Source organism: Aspergillus foveolatus, assembly GCF_047715535.1.
Source record: "Aspergillus foveolatus strain CBS 279.81 unplaced genomic scaffold BDW70scaffold_51, whole genome shotgun sequence".
NCBI classification, from domain to species: domain Eukaryota; kingdom Fungi; phylum Ascomycota; class Eurotiomycetes; order Eurotiales; family Aspergillaceae; genus Aspergillus; species Aspergillus foveolatus.
In genome coordinates this window covers 1-16,730 of record NW_027396115.1, presented here as the reverse complement: position 1 = coordinate 16,730, position 16,730 = coordinate 1, and the positions used below count along the sequence as shown (strand labels likewise).

General features: G+C 50.6%; 2 protein-coding genes across 2 annotated transcripts; one reads left to right on the top strand and one right to left on the bottom strand.

Moving 5' to 3' along the window:
- Positions 1–13: 13 nt before the first annotated feature.
- On the bottom strand, positions 14–3,270 carry BDW70DRAFT_141561 (lipase/esterase family protein). Its single transcript, XM_073737787.1, has 4 exons — positions 3,006–3,270; positions 2,458–2,953; positions 2,217–2,358; positions 14–2,167 (listed from the first exon to the last, which is right to left on the bottom strand). The coding sequence occupies exons 1-4, from the start codon at positions 3,072–3,074 to the stop codon at positions 268–270; spliced, it is 2,607 nt and encodes an 868-aa protein (XP_073593285.1). The 5' UTR covers positions 3,075–3,270; the 3' UTR covers positions 14–267.
- An 11,659-nt stretch (positions 3,271–14,929) lies between these two features.
- Positions 14,930–16,563, top strand: BDW70DRAFT_96064 (uncharacterized protein). Its single transcript, XM_073745285.1, has 7 exons — positions 14,930–14,965; positions 15,023–15,267; positions 15,323–15,439; positions 15,499–15,689; positions 15,746–15,868; positions 15,923–16,003; positions 16,057–16,563. The coding sequence occupies exons 2-7, from the start codon at positions 15,118–15,120 to the stop codon at positions 16,496–16,498; spliced, it is 1,104 nt and encodes a 367-aa protein (XP_073593284.1). The 5' UTR covers positions 14,930–14,965; positions 15,023–15,117; the 3' UTR covers positions 16,499–16,563.
- The last annotated feature ends 167 nt before the right edge of the window (positions 16,564–16,730 follow it).

Here is a 16,730-nt window from a genome sequence, read left to right as displayed (position 1 = left end):
ATCGTTATATACAGGAACAGAGAGTCCAGGGTAAATAATAAGGATAGGGTATATATAGCATGGGTATAGATACACAAGAGGGCATAAATCTCGACATATGTCGAATGTACATCCAAACCAACATCACATAAACCAACATCACATAAACCAACATCACATAAACCAACAGCAGCAACAAAAAGCAATCATACCAAAGCACGATAGGTATCAATCTAGATCCAACATATATAATACAGATGAGAAGATATTGGCTAGACAATATGTCACCTACTTCTCATGATCCACGCCGTTAGTTAGCGGAAGGCTGTCAGCAGAGACGTAAACCGAGTTGTGATCCGTAGACGGCCTCAACACTCCATCGGCATTTAGCACAGCGCGGGTACTTGCCGCATCAACACCACCCAACGTTGTAAGAGCAAGGGATTTTTCGTCGCCAATAGTACTCCCTGCGTCGTCCGTCACCGGGTCAGACTGAACCGTAAACCCGCTGCGAATGGTCGCCGAGCCGCCCTGTGACGATGGGCGTTGGTCCAGATCCTGCGAACTTTTGGACGTGCTTGCGGTTTGCGCTGAGGGTTTGATGGTGCCGGGGACGTGGAAGAGGGCGCGTGTGCTGGCGTTTTCGGACTTGTCAGGGCCTTCGTAGTTCGGCAGGACGATGAACGGACCGGGGACGAAGGATTTGTTCGATGAGACCTGGGCAAGGGATGGGTTCGAGTCGGTGAGCTTATTATCATTGCTCGGCGTTTTCAAAGTGGGAACCTTGTCATTCAACTGTCGCGCTGGCTGTGTCGGGATTGACGCGGCTTTGTCCTTGGTTTCCTGGTGCTCAATCGAGGCGCCTGCTCGTCCGGCGTCGACGCTGGCTCGATTTGACCGCTGTGACCGGCTGTCCATTTCTTGCTCACGCTTGATTGTCCGCTTATCGTGCTTGGTGGCAAATCTGGCCCACATCGTCATGGGGTAGCTGGTGCGGAGACCCTTTGGTGGAAGGGCACCTGGAGAGAAGCGTCTCGCGGCCAGCGCGCTGGGTGGCGGGGTATCGCCGTCGAAATCCTGGAATCCGGAGGCGAGGCCTGCAAGCCGTAATTGGTGTATCCGCGCCTTTTCCTTTGCAAATTTTTGATCCCATTCTTCCTTGACTAGCATCCATTTCATAAGGAGGCCGGGATTGATTGTGCCGACAGATGAAGGGGGCAGTTGAAGCGCTGGACAGTCGCGCGGGGGAGGAAGGGGGTATATGTGGCCTCGTTTATCCACCCTCTGGCGAATCATCCGGTCTTTAAATGGTGGCAGCGGGTCACCAGCTTTACCTACGGCAGTGCCCGGTCGATCGTGAGGTCCCTTTTCCCTGCCCTCGTTGTCAGATGTCTCGGGGCTCTCTGACTCGCTTGATGAGATGGGGGAGACTTCGTCGTCATTGACGATGTCGACCGTTGTATCCTGCGCGCGAGCCAGCGCCCACGCTCCAAACTGCGCAATTGATCGGAACATGTATTTGGCAGGACGGGTGAAGCTGAGAATGGGGGCCACATGACACAGATCATCCCATACCTGGAGCTGGACGTATGTTCCAGGGTACTTGTTGACTATTTCGCGCTTCGGGTCGAGCTCGGCGAGGAAACTGTCGTTCGGCGGGTAGGCAGCAGGGTTGGCCGCTTTATGAGCGATGTAGAACTGCTCGTCCCGTAGCATCTCGCCGCCACCGCTGATAATCTGAAGAGGGGGCAGTCCTCCGAGAGAAGGCTGGAAGATAGGAGAAACGAGGGGATGGAAGAGCAGCTCGTTGGTTGTGTACATGTGGATCTGGTCCTTTACCTCTATCGTTTTGCCGTTCATCACGAAAGACGGGGGTCGGCGACCGTGGCCCAGGGTCGGCTCAGACTCGCTGACCCTGAACACATTCGCTTCTCCTGTCGGAGGCTCGTTCTTCTCATCCGTGGTGGCTGAATTCTTCTTCAGGGCTTCGTTGATCTCTCGGATCTCGTCTTCGTTCGGCGGAGGCCATGCCAGCGACGGTTTATGCAAGAAGCCATGGGGCGGGATATAGTCGCCAGGATTGTCCTTTACTATGCTAGGAAATGAATGCGTGAGGTCAACCCAGGGTGAAATCAGTATTGCGCCAGCCGGTAGCGGCAGTCCTTGGTCACGGCAAATGACAAGCATCCTGCCAATCTTTAGCTGAGGATCAGTCTAAGTAGCTCAAATAGACTCACGAAAGGATCATTCCCCCTCCAGCAGAGTCCCCCGCGAAGATGATATCCTCCGGAGCATGGTCTCGTAGGAGGTAGAGGTAAGATGCCAATGAATCCTGTAGTGGGCAGGGGAACGGAAATTGCGGCGACAAGCGGTAGTCGGCTTCCATTCGTCAGCAAAGGTTTAAAACCAAATCAAAGTTACTCACTAGAACAGTTAGCAAATTCGATTTAGTAACAAAGTCTAGGGAAAGTGCATACCGTGCAAAGACCCTCCCCTTGAGCTTCCTCGCATGCCGCTGCAGCTGATATCGATGCGTCTGCACACTCCCGAAATAGTACGCGCCCCCATGGATGTACAGCATGATGCGCCTGTTGTTCGAGTCGGATTTCGCGGCGTGTTTCCGTGCATTATAGTCGCTATGCATCTCAATCCACTCGCCTCGCAGTTCTCCATTATTTTTGTCCCCCGACGGACCGCGCCACTGCCACCACCTCTCACCCCCGACCTGTGCAACGCCCTGAGGGCCCAGTTGCTTGATTATCAGGGCCGCCGACTCCGATAGAAACTCCTCTGCGATCGAGACTCGCTCGATCCGCACCCAGTGCGGCGCGGGAACGCGCTGCGCGGTGAATTCCTGGATATACTCAATCGGACGCTTGGAGCTGAAATTGATAAACTCGCGGATCACCGAGATTCCCTCATCATAAGAGAGGTGGACATTGGGTTTATTGTGGAGGGTTTTACGGTTGGCGTACTGTGCTGTAAGTACACGATCACGCCCGGGAAAGCGCGGGAGGGCAACGTACATGAGAAAAGAGCGTGGAAACGACGGTCGGTGTGAGGGCGACCCCGATTGAAAGACTGCTCAATGCCATGGTGCGTCAATGATGCTCATTGCCGGGCACTAGTTCGGGGTTGGAAGGGGAGAGATTGGAGTGCAAAGAGTAGTTCAGGGGAATGATATAGACACAGGGCGATCATGGGTGAAGCTGGACGGGCTGGAACGGTGGAGATAGCAGGTAGCCAGGGCCGTTCGTCATCGAAAAGAATGGGTGATGAATGAGAACGACGACATGGTCGTTTTATGGAGCTGCGAACGGAGAAACTAGAAGGGAATGCCATAGGGAACTGAGGAGAGCGGAAGGGGGGGCGGCGGCATGTGATGTCATCCTGCTCAGCCCCTGGCTCCGCAGCCGCGGATGCCACTCGACATTCTATGGAATATGTTCTCATAGTCAGGAACAGCGACGAGATCAAGCGAGGACTTCTGCTTTAAGCCATTGCCAGACGCGTTATCATTTGGTGGTCCTGAGCGTGGTCTACATGGGTGCCATCTCTGATACGAGACAAAAATACGAGAGAACCGAGAAATACGAGGCAGACCCTGAACCGTCGAGCCCCACTATCCAAGACGACTTTGTGCTTAGCATCAGGAGCACTGACGTTCTCCATAGACACCCACTCAATTTCATCAATTTCATCAATTGCGTAATGAATCGAGCGGTGAACACTATCAATTGTTCGACGGCCCGATGAACGGCTACACAACAGAGCCGAGGTCGAGACCACTCTGTCGGGGTGGATGGGCTGTCCCCCTTAGTGCAACCGAGCCCGCACGTGGTACGGTATCCGTGTTACGATTGCCCATCCAGCTGCTGCCAGGTAAGTTCGCGCTCATTACCAGTTTATGAATATTGCATTGTGAGGATAAGAAAGTGGCTGACTCAGCTCAGATGTACATCGTATCCCATAAGCGAACGGGCCATGCAAGCGAGCGGGCCACCTCTGTGTTCCATATAGAATGGCGCCTTTTTAAACTCTATTATCTCAACAATTAGGTTTTTAGTGATACTATATATTCGCTGTAGATAAATCCTTGGATATATATATATATATATATATATCTCTTATTTTTAGACTCTATAACCTTAAATTTACTTCTAAATAGAATGATACTCTATATGTCACAGGCTATGGCCTGGGTCTTGGTTATCGGCCATGCCCTCAACCAGTAGAACATTCTAGGAGGGTGGACAGAATCTGATGGGAACTTAGGAGCATGTATATAGAGGGAGAAGAAGGCCTACCTTCATACTTCTTCTCCAAGCTTGTGATACTCGTGAATACAGGACAGTGTCAGAAGTGACTGAACGACGTCAGCAATCAACCAGCTGCGCCGCAGCCAGCGTGTGACAATATCGGAAGAATAACGGCCCGGAGCTATCATACTGGCAATATGAGGCTAAAGGCCCGAAGGGGACTAGGGTCATATCTACAATATGAAGGGCATACTGGAAGTATGATCGGGACATAATAGGAGTATGATGCCGGCATATTGGGGATATGATGGAGCAAGGTATTTAAGGACGCTCATTTACCATGTAATTAGTTTTGTACTTCGTGTCTTATTTTCGGAACAATCAAGATAGCCAACATTGTCAAGTTACTGCATTTCACCCTACCTTCCTTGTCTGATCTCAGAATATCCTTAGGACCTGTTGAGCCCTACTCCTAAGAAGGACTCTTTTGGCCTTATCTGACAGACAGCTAGTTGAAAACAATACTACCTACGCCCGTGACACTATGAGACCGAAAATCCAGCTGTATTAACATTACATAGAGAAATACTTATCATAGCAGGAGCCAGGAGACAAACTCTAATACCTAAGTAGAAGCTACTTGAAATAGACTATATATATACTTATATATCTCTAAACCTACTTGTTGTTGAGATATTAGAGTATGAAAAGACACCAGTTTATATGGAATCCAGGAATTGTAATAGACGGAGTTGTAGGACAGGAGGAATCAATCAATATAGCAGAAAGAATCGTATCAAATACTTGAATCAAGGACTCAGTAAGTACAGAAGACTGAAGCTTGAAGAATCCAAGAATTCGAGGGTTCTTCATCCATTTATATACATATGAGGATCTGTCGAGGAGTATTCCATAACTCCATCTCGGAGTAATACAAACTCCACTTGTATGATTGATACCGAGCTCGATATCTGTTTCTCCGTGAGGTCAAAGATACTCCGATAGAGAGGTGGGGAATTCCTATTACAGGAATACACAGGTGTTATGGGTCCTTGCCTATACAAGGACCTTAGACCTTAGTGACTCGGCCAAGGCCTACGTTGTCCTGAAGGCGGTGAGCCACCTGTAAGACTTCCTCATGACAGCAATCCCTTTTTCCTTTCTCCTTTCCAGCGATTCCTTCTTGTACATACGGCACGTCTAGATAGGAGAGATCCATCTAAACACGTCCCATTACAAGACGTGACCCGCTGGCTTGCAAGGCCCATTCGTTTGCAGGATACGTTAATATGCTTCCATCGTCAATGCGTCGAAAACGGTTGTGCAGCAGTCGATGTCTTCGTACGGATGCAAGTATCAAATCGGCAAAGGCTGGCGAAGAGGAGTGCCAAGAGAAACGTACTGGCCTCGCTGGAAATAACGGATCGATGGGAGGCCAGAGTTGAGTGCTAGGAATTGTTGCGAAACAGTCAGTTCGTACGCGTCTGTGGGCTCATTTGCACTCCGCTTTACGAAGAGACATCCAAAGATCTGAGAAACAGCTTATCGCAGTGCGGATATTGGCGGTTAGAGAAGATCATAGCAGTTGGACTAGGTTGCCTTGGATCTCGATGCCATTAGTCCTGATGCCATTAGCTCTGCCATTAGGGTTCTCGTCGCTTCGGTCTCCAGAAGACACCACTTCAGTTCTCAATGCCAGTCTGGGAATGTCTGTTGGTGATGCCCTGCCTCATCACCTCTTCTATCAATCCCACAGACAAGGTATCGTTGACAGATTCAATCTCAGATCACGGAGCAAGGTGTACCGAAACCTCAGGTGAAACAAATAACACGCCAAAAGGGTCTTGATTGCATGGCCATTGCGACGCCTCGATCCTCTGCACACTCGTCTTGCTGGGATGCAGTGCTTCCCCAAGGGCAATGCGCCAGCGGGTTTGAGTATCACTATCAAAGTGTCATGCTCGCTTTATACGCCGTGATATGACGGCATTGCACTTCCCGTAGATTCGAAGTTCTGAGGCCATAACACACGATGGGTGGTATCGTTGGTGTAGGTCCTGCTGGTAACAACGATATGCCTCATGCAGAGTCTGGGCAGGTCACTAACGCAGACGAGTCCAAGTATTGCCGACTTGTAGGCTTCAGGGGCTCGTTTCGTACTTGTTCTTTGTCCATGCTTTGCAGTGTCAAAAGGAGCGTCTTGTTCCATACCTCCCTTGAGACAAGGACAGTACAGCATAGTCAACGCATAGAAACGACCGAGGCATTTTCAGTGGCCTTCTGGCGATGGGTATTATCCTACATCAGTCTGCTTGTAGCCCACTAGACTCTAACCGCCGCTTTGATAGGACAAGCAATGCCCGTTCGCGAAAAGAACGCTCCAGGGCAGGGTGGTTCCGAGCTTCGGTGCCTTGGCGATGAGCCTATGAGCCGACTGTTGACGCCTTTCCATCGCAGTTCATGCCTTGCAGTGGCGTTAGGTCCATCCAATGGATAAGTCATAGCGCAAGAAGATGTCTTTGACTGCCGGGAAGCTGGACCTGGCTGAGGTGGTCCAACTCAATGTATCACGATTCTGCACTCCATCTAAACAATTGCTCGCAGCGATGTAAACCCGGGCAAGCTTGTATATTGAATAAAGAAGCCAGATGATTAGAGCACGGTGTAATGCCCCTTATCATATATAAATTGAATAATGGCCGAGCTCTACTTGAGCGATCTTTAGGTAGGGTCCTCGTCGATTGGTTGGTAAGCAGGAACATGTCCATGATCCCCCACTATTCAAGGACCATTTGGGCAAGCTGGATGCGGCACTAGCTGTTGGGTAATTATAGGTTAGATTTAAATAGGAACAATCGAGTCGCTACCCATTGAGCAATGAGGAGGTAGGTGTGCACCATTGCCCCTTATCTTGGACTTGATAGATGTCTCTTCAAGGCAGCTCATCGTTTCCAGGTCGGTTGGAGATAGACGGCATATGCTGCCGCGTGAGGGAACTGTGAGGTGTAGGTTTAAGAGACTCATTTCTCTTCTCGAGCCCCTGCTGTATAGACTGGATGGTATGACACAGAATACCGAGATCTGTCTGGAGGTTGTTGATGTCCTGCGGGGCGTCGTGGAGGTCGCTGATCAACTGATAGAGCGCTTTACTGCTGGAGTATGCTAGCCCAGCGATGTCCAGTACGCTAGAGACCACACTCAAGGGATCCATGCTGACTTGCGGACTCTTTAGACGCCGCCAGAATCGGCACGGGCGAACGGGAGATGGTGGGTAGGATAGTCCCAGCTATAAACGGGGCGGGTTCAGGGTCGTCGTCGGTGATGCCGTTATCCTACGTAGACCAACTTCCCCTGCAGTTAGCCCGACAGAGCAGGGTATGCATCACAAAGCACCAATCATGTAGATGGCCACTTTTTTCATGAGAGGTTAGCCTTGGTGGAACATCCTGTCATCATGTCAAACTGCAGTTCACCAATAACAGGTAGCAGTGCCACAGGATACCCCATGCTTCCCAGCCGAGATGAAGCTGCGCGTCGTCTAGGTATTGACAGTGTCAGCCTGGCAAGAACAGCCGACGAGGACATATCCAATCACACTGTCTGGAATCTGGCAAGCTATGAACATTGCGAAGTGAGCTTGGACGGAGGCAGGCCTTTAACATTCCCGACAGTCCAACTCCATTCCGTTTGCCTGCACTCTTTGCCTACCAGACCATCAATACTGCTCTCTTATGCAAAGACGCTGTTCTTTAAATCTTCCCTCTCAACCAACTGCCCGCTAGGGAATTCATTATGACCGCAGTAGGGTATCTGGACTCGCCGCGGGACGTCCGCGAGGGCGGAGGAGGGGACCAGTGGAAGAACATCAAGGTTCAAGACCAGGCGAAGGCAGAAATAGGCCACAGATACAATTTCTACTTTGGTATAGTTGCTCTCTTTTACTGGGGTCGAAATAGTCACGGCTCCGAGGTCATGCTTGACCTAGAAGGAGAATGAGCCCTAAGAGACCTGCGGCGGCTACCGAGGCTGACCGTTTCCAGCCGGTTGCTATGGCAGGCGGGGAAAACTCCTATCGGCCAGCTAACCTGTCATCTGCAGGGCTTAATTCTTCTTCTGCTTCTTCTCCTCACTGACTCAAATGTCTTCTTGCACAGGCCCAGGTTCATCTCAGCGTACGGAAAGTCCTACAACGAAGAATTTGGAGTTTATGCCTTGGTTGTCTCCCATGAGCTTCCACGAACGCTACTCGAGAGTGGTTCTTACAGACCGAGGAGTTCGAGGCTTGGGCAGCCGGGGCTCAGAGATTGCTGTGGTGCCCCGGCATTCTTAAGACCATGATTTCCGGTTGATACTCGGGCTTTACCGGTGGCTGATGGGTCATGATTGCCTTTGCCAGCGGGCGCCGGAAAGTCTGTCATAAGGTATGTGTGCAGGAGTGGGCTCGTCTTGCTCGGGGCCTTACAATGGACATTGGACATGATCTAGTTCACGAGTGATAGACCACCTCAACAAGCGATATCACGAGCAGAGTGTCGGGGTTGCATTCATCTTCTATGACCACAAGATGGACGCAAAGCAGCAGACAGCCGAAAATTTTATCTCTGGAATAACCAAGCAATTCCTGCAGAAGCAAAGCCGAAAGATGGCCCCATCCAAGGTAGCGTCCTCCTACGATACCCACACCACTCACCAAACGCGGCCTGGCCTCGCCGAGTGCTGCGAGCTGCTAGGGACTGTGATCGACTCGTTAAGACTGACTAGGGTATTCATCGTCATCGATGCAATGGATGAATGTGTCTTTTAAGACCACTCCAGCACACCTCTGGGTGACTTCACGATCGGAGCCGCGGGTGGAAAGACTGTGTGGGAGTTGGCCTAGGAGAGAGATTATTGCTCAGGAGCAGGATATCGAGACGTATCTGGATGCTCATATTGAGGATGAAGGGGAGCTGGCGTATGTAGTTCAGGATGACCCCAACCTCAGAGAGGCAGCCATCCAGACCATCCTACAGCACGCACAGGGCATGTGAGTGCTCGTTTTCTGCTACGCCCTTCTAGGCGACTTCTGACAAAACCGATGGGTTATTGATCAGGTTCCTACTAGCGGAACGGCATCTCGCCTCACTGGTAAATGAAGACAACCATGAAGATATCATGACCGCTCTTAAGACTCTGCCTAGGACACTGTTCGACTCATAGGACGAGACATGGCAGCGAACTCAGAAAGACCCCAGAAGTCGCCGGGTCGAGCAGATCCTGTCCTGAATCTCTTATTCCCCGCGGCCACTACACATCAGAGAGCTTCAGCAGGCTCTCGCGACAAGTCAGGGGTTGAGAGAGATGAACTCGAAACGTCTTCCCCCTGTCGACGCCCTTCCTTCTGCGTGCTACGGCCCGGTGGTTCTCGACCACACGAGTGCCGTCATCCGAATGGCGCACAAATCCACCGAAAATTACTTCCTTGACCGGCGCAGGCAGTACTTCCCCGACGCCCAGAAAGATATTGCACTAGCTTGCCTTACATACCTTTCCTTTGACGCGTTCGATGTCATACACTGCAAGTCGGAGAGGGCGTTAGAAGCGCTGCTACAAGACGAGAGCAACGCACTTTTGGGATATGCGGCGCAGAATTGGGACTTCATGCCTACGGAGAGGGAGACGGAGCCATTGAGCGGGAGACCCAAGAACCGATTCTACAGTTTCTTAGTGGCAACACGCTCGCCTGCGCTGCGCAGGTCATGCTTCTTCCTGAATTCCGGCTACCGGGATACCGCGAGCGGCTGGCGATGGAGGTGACCAACGTCCATATGACGGCGTATATCGGGCTCGCGTATACGATGGAATGTCTATGTGAGAGCATCCAGGAATTGAACATGGATCCGGAGGATACACATGGCTGCACACCACTTTGTTGGGCTGCAGAGAAAGGGTTCGTTGAGGTCGTGGACTTCCTTCTCCGAGTTGGAAAGGTGGATATCAACTCCCAAGATTGTCACGGAAGAAGCCCGTTATCGTGGGCGGCAAGATACGGAAGAGCGATAGTTGTAGAGCGCCTGCTCCAGACCACAGACACAGGGATCAATATCAGAGACGAGCGCGGCCTAACGCCATTGGCTCTCGCAGCCAAAACCGGACATGACAATACCGTCGATGTTTTTCTGAAAAGCACCGCCATTGCACCAGACGCCGGCGATGCTTACTCGCAAACGCCTCTATCTTGGGCTGCAGGAAACGGGCACGAGACGGTGGTGAGGCAGCTCCTGCAGAGTCCAGCTGTCGAAATTAATTCACATTCAATATACTGGCGGACTCCACTCTCGTGGGCGGCGCAGAATGGACAAGACGCTGTTGTTGAGGTGCTGCTTGCACACCCGAATGTGGACCCAGATCTCGCGGACTCGTACAGGAGGACGCCGCTGTGCCATGCCGCTGAACACGGGCGGGTGCCCGTTGTGGAGCTCCTCCTAGAGACAGGTGCGATTGATGCTAATTGCAAGACGATCTGGAATACGACGCCCTTGTGGGCGACACAGAGTGGAGGACATGACCGCGTAGTTGAGCTACTGGTGAAGAAGGGCAAGGTCAAACCCCAGCTCGATGCAAACCCGGCCAGCCCTGGTCTCCAACAAAATCCCACGGCCATCAGCTATACGGACTACTATTGCGTCAGTCTCCGAGATTCCGCCGTCCAAGCCAAAGGGTTCCATCCTACCGAGCGGCAGACCTTGCGGCCAGACCACCGGTGGCTGGTCATTGACCAAGGAATGGGAATGGGGATGAAGATGAACCACCACCAGCAGCCATGATGGCGTCTTCTCATACGCAGCTCCGGCTGGGCAGCCGGAGTGTCATACACGAACGTGACCGGAGCCGTGTTTATAGTCGTACTGGGCATCCATAACTCCTCCGTGCGGTGTTCCATTGCGACGGGCGTTGAACACGAAACTCTATAAGACGTGATCAATTCATATTACCCCAGTGTGCGGCCAAAAGTGCTGCGGACGACTCTGGAACGGACCAGGTTAAAAAATCAGTGGCGGAGGGGACCGTGGCGACGCTTTGCATCAGCAAAGATCCTTATATCGAGTGGGGATATCTTGTGGACATTGATATAGAGATGTTCTTAGGGCTTAGCCAAGCCTGAGCTGCGGCCTAGTAACCTAAGCCTATGGATGCCAGGCAATCCCACAGGTACACGGTCGATCGAGATAGTGAACTATAGCGTCACACATCAAAGGTCGCTTAGCCACTGTAAGCCAATGAACCTGTATCCGTAAGCTAGGAGCAATAAAGTATCGGGATACCGTCCCTCATGACAATTTCTGTATCTCTACCGATTAGATGCAAGGTCACGGGGGCTAGCCTGCCCTAGACGCTGGATTGACGCCCGTAGTCAAAGTATATCATTTGTATATCAGTATAAACCAGCTTATACTGATCAGTCCCTCTACCACCAACTTCGAAGGTGCGAAGTTTACTCATCTGTCCCGTTCCCGATGAAACGTGTAGTGAAGACTACGGGCACAAAGCAGTGGACTTAGAACTGGCTCGTCTTCATCAGCATACTGTGCAGCATCTCCTCCATAGCTATACATCTCAAGCATGGCCATCCTGATCGCACAAGATTTTTCACCTGTTGAGTCGCCGCTGCGCATGGTCGGGATATGAGGTCCTGCCTATGCTATCAGCCAGCGGTCCTCAAAAAGCTCACACCGAGTTCAGAAGCGCTGTATTTCTCGCTGCAAACTGGGTCCTCTCCACACCGCTGCTGCCAGTTGGCCGTCTCAAATTTGCTGTGATCGTGATTCAAAAACGGATTGCGGTCTTTGCGACGACTTTTCCGCGCTTTGCGGTTCTGGTTCCGCGTTTGGATGTCCATGCTTCCATCCACGATATTTGGACTGGGTGATTAGCTGGAGTGAGTACCCGTACAGTCTCCACGTCTTTTCAGGTCCTCCGTCTCTTCATTGTGCCAGAAGTGTCTGATTAGGAGCAAGCCGAGTTACTCAGCTTGGCAGGCTTGCTGATATTATATCGCGCGGTGCTGCCAGGCTCAGGCCACAGAGTTGGACCGCTTCGTGCAGATCCTGATTCTCGTTTCTGTTCATACAGCTTGCCAGAACAGACAGCCAAATTACTAGGATCTTGGCATTCACAAAATCACTTCCTCGATGCATTGACAGGGCTATCCTGGGTACCCCCATAGATCGAAGTAGGTCATCGGCCTTTGCTATCATACAGCCGACCTCGTTTGTTCTGCTCAAGCTCCCTAAGCCCTGCCAACGGAGACATATAAACGAGTCAGCGGATAATGACAGGCTGAGTCAAGAAGGTTATCTGAATGATCGAGCTACCCTACTTTTTCCTCTTTGTGTTTTCTCGATGGATACATTGTGTCAGCTAGAGGCTCCTGGGCTAGCTGGGCATGCCTCCTCATCTATTGCAGATCACCGCGAGCCATGCAGGCTCAAGGTCCTGTATACTGGACAAGTCCGGTCCAGGAGCCCTTGCCAAGAGGCTCAATGATAGCATTCCTCCACAACTCCCTCTGTCCAAGCCAGAAGGCTCTGCCCTCAAAAAATCTTTAAATGTCCAACTCTTGAATTTCACAAACCTCATATCTCCATTTTTCCTCTTCTCTTGAAGCCTCTCCTCTTCACTTGAAGCCAGCCCATCCACGAGACATGCCCTCACCCGTCCTCCTGAAGGCTAGCTTGGTCTGAGTTTGGATACTGTTGGCGCGCTGTATCATAGAATCAACAATTAAGAGCTGATGCTCTGTATTCGCACCCGCAGCAGACCCGAAGTTCGGAACCTTTTCTTTTTTCCCAAAAAAAAGTTATATAATCAAGTTACAGTCTGACCAATCTAACTAATTGGGAAATAATACCATGGTTCGGGGATTCCAGGGGTTTTTCAGGAGTTGAAGAGTCACTTGACCTGTAACCTGGGTTTTTCAGGCCGGGGTAACTCCGGGCTTTCCTGAGTCAGCAGCCCCACTGAACCAGCTACACTGCATACTGAATACCTGACACTGTTGTGACCAACCTGGTCTCCATTCAGAGAATTAGGTGATATCATTGTAGTGAACACGCAGTCTAGTGACTCTATATTCTAACTGATTATCCTCTATGAAATTGATCATGTTGGTGGTCTATTGACCGCCATAATAGCACAAAAGTCATGGTAGGTTCTGTTATTACTAGAGCGCCAAGCACGGCGTCTAACCCTAAAAAAGGAGATGACTGGCCACAATCCAGGCTCAGGTCTCTTGGCACAAAGAGCTGTCTGAAAGGCTAGAACTGTTGATTCCCCTGAAGAAATCTTTGGAACTGCACGCTAGTCTTCCAGCTATCCGGATGACACTTGTGGATGCTGGTGAGGTTCGGAAATAAGTGGCGATCATGCCATCAATCATGTCAGTTGCTCAGGCGAGAGTTCTGGCGAAAGCTCTGATGAAAATCGCAAAAAGGCTTGTCGCTGTTCCTAGCACCCGCTGATGGTAGATGGATGTGACAATTAGGAGCGCCACGTGGCTGTTCTGCTCTGTACTTTGCTCTGTGCTCTGCTCTCCAAGGGCCCAAAGCAGCCAGTTCTGAGCAGCTTGGCTCTACCCCGCCGCCTTCCGGTCACGGTCTTCCTAGGATCTTAATGATAGCTAGCCAGCCAATAAAGAGTACCGCTGTGCGTTACGCATTGGCTTGTAGCGGTCTTGTTCCAGGAATCCTGGTACCCACGGTGAACTCTATGTGAGACCATCAGTAGGTACGGGCTACCTCTCCTGCTCTACCCGACTACTGCTACTAATTTCTCGTATAGAGATGAATAAGGTCTTGGCGGTCTTTGCCACAATAGGGGTTAGTGAACCCTGCACAAGTGCAAGTCACTCACTCACTTCACACTATTGCAGTGTCTGTCTATTGTTGGGACATCCCCTCCATATTAGGCAGAGTACGTCTCGCTGATAACGGCTATTCTGGCCCGTTGTGCCATTTTCATTCTAAAGACTGGCCCAGCATCCCATCAGACCACCATGGTGTGGAGTCCTGGGTGCGTGTCCAGACCACCGGGACCGGCAGGATCTGCCAAAAGCAATATATACGACATCTCGGCTTTCCACCGAATGGGACAGAGTCTAATGGGGCGCCATCGTCTCTGCATCTGGCGATTGCCCGTGAGGTTAATGATCCCCCAGCTGAATACTGGTATATCGCGTCTGTCAGTCGCCTCATAGAATTGCATGCAGATTTATTGTACTTTGATTATTTGTATTTTTATTTTTTTTTTTTATTTTTTTTTTTTTTTTTTTTTTTTTTTTTTTTTTTTTTTTTTTTTTTTTTTTTTTTTTTTTTTTTTTTTTTTTTTTTTTTTTTTTTTTTTTTAGAATAATCTTGCTGTCAAGCTGCTTCTCTGCTTCTCTGCTTCTCTGCCCCCAGATTTGCCTGCAGAAGCAGATACCTACTGTGGATGTTGACATGAATCGAACTCGCCACCCTCCAAACTCTGTACAAGAAAATCCGCACCATATTAGCGCATCCAGATTTTGCACGCGACCACATGTGACATGCTGTCCCAGCAATTACGACAGTTCAGGTTTTACTGATCGGTTGAGCGGTTAATCGAGCCTCATGGGAAAAGCAAAGCCCGCACAGCATACTTCGAAGTGGAGCAATGGCTCGGCCGGTATTATGGCTGTTGTCGCAATATTTTTAAGAAAAGCCAAAAGGGTCAGCTCACTCTGCTCTTAAGATGTCAATCTCCCCAGATCTTGACCCGATCTCTAGCCTTCCTGCATCGCTCGCCCCCGGTCATATAAATCGTGCATGTTGTTTGGCCATTAGCACGGTCCTCGATCGAGTTTCCACACCGTATCAGAACCATGGCCATATCCGCAGATGATGCGCCGAAGCTGGCGGGTAGTGTGATTGCCTTGGCTTCCCTTGCCCTGATCACCTATGCGTTGCGGGTATATTGTCGAGTCAGCAGAAGACTGTGGGCGGCGGAAGATTGGATCATGACAGCAGCAGTGGTATGTTGGCTCCCAGAATACCTTAACCAAAAGTCTAGGGAGCTAACTGGCCCAGGCTCCTTTCTGCGTACTTGTGGTAGGCTGTCTTGGAGGCGCGTTTAATGGCATCGGCATTCGTGCCTGGCGGTTGCAGCAACCTGAAAATGTGAAATACCAGGTTCAGGGCCAGAAGGTATTGCTACGGGCTGTTATTCCTGATAGTACAACTTCGGCTAATGACGGAAATTCCAGTTTTTCCTGATATTCGAGGTCGGCTATTGTGCCGCCATTATTCCAATCAAGCTCAGCATCAGCTGGATGCTGATCCGAATCGCTGAGGGGCGAAAGCTCTATATATACATTCAGTATATCGTTATTGCTCTTTTTACGATTATGAACTTCATAGCTTTGATCTTTATTCTGACTGACTGTATTCCTGTTGAGTGGGTCTCTCATGTTGGTTGCAGAAGATCGAAACACGAAGCTAACAGATGCAAAGGGCTGCCTGGGACAAGAGTCTTCTCGAAAACGGTGGACGCTGTCAACCTCCTCAGGTTCTGGCAGATGTTTACTATGCTTGCACAGCTGTCAACATTACTACAGACTGGGTGACTGCTCTAATGTCAGTACCAACCAATTCTAGTCTCTGTCCTGTCACGACTTAACCCTCTAATAGGCCAATCCCCCTGCTCTGGAACGTCCAGCTCGGCCGCAACAGCAAGCTGTCCGTCATGGGTCTGATGAGCCTTGGTATCTTGTGTGTACTCACCCCTGCAGATATTCATGATTCCTGACGACTCACTGAAACAGAGCCTCACTTTCAGCATGCGTCCGGCTCAACTACACAGTCAACCTCACCAATCAAGACGAGTTCCTGTACGCCGTAGCCAACGTGGTGATCTGGGGATTTGCCGAAAATGCCATTGGCATGACGGTTGGCAATATTGCGACTCTGCGCCCCCTGTTTCGCACACTCTTTGAGAGCACCGGTAGATCCGGCTACAGCAGCCGTCCCTCGCGACTCGAGTCTGGGTTCGAGTTGAGCCAGCATGGAAAGGGCGCCGCGGCATATACGTATACAACCACCCTCACCGAGGTCAAGGGGGCTCAGGCTCAGGACGGCAGGGAGAGTAAAGACCGGGACAGTCAGTTGAGCGACAGTGATAGCCAGAAGATGATTCTGGAGGGAAACAAAACGGGCCAGGGTACTAATATTATGGTCAGCCGGCAGGTCAATGTTTCATATGAGTGAGGTGGCGAATGCCTGGAGTGCAACGACTTGCCGTCCACCCTGTCTTCAACAAATAATCGTTCTTTTGACTTTCAAGTTATGCTGAATGCACCGTGTAGGAAAGGGAGAGGACGCATCTAGTGCCATAATGTTATTTCACACACCTAGAACGGCGGCCTTCATTGTTTTCCACTGTTTTGCCAGTCACTGGCCGAATATGTATTGTATGAATATTTGCTATAAGGGGACGGTT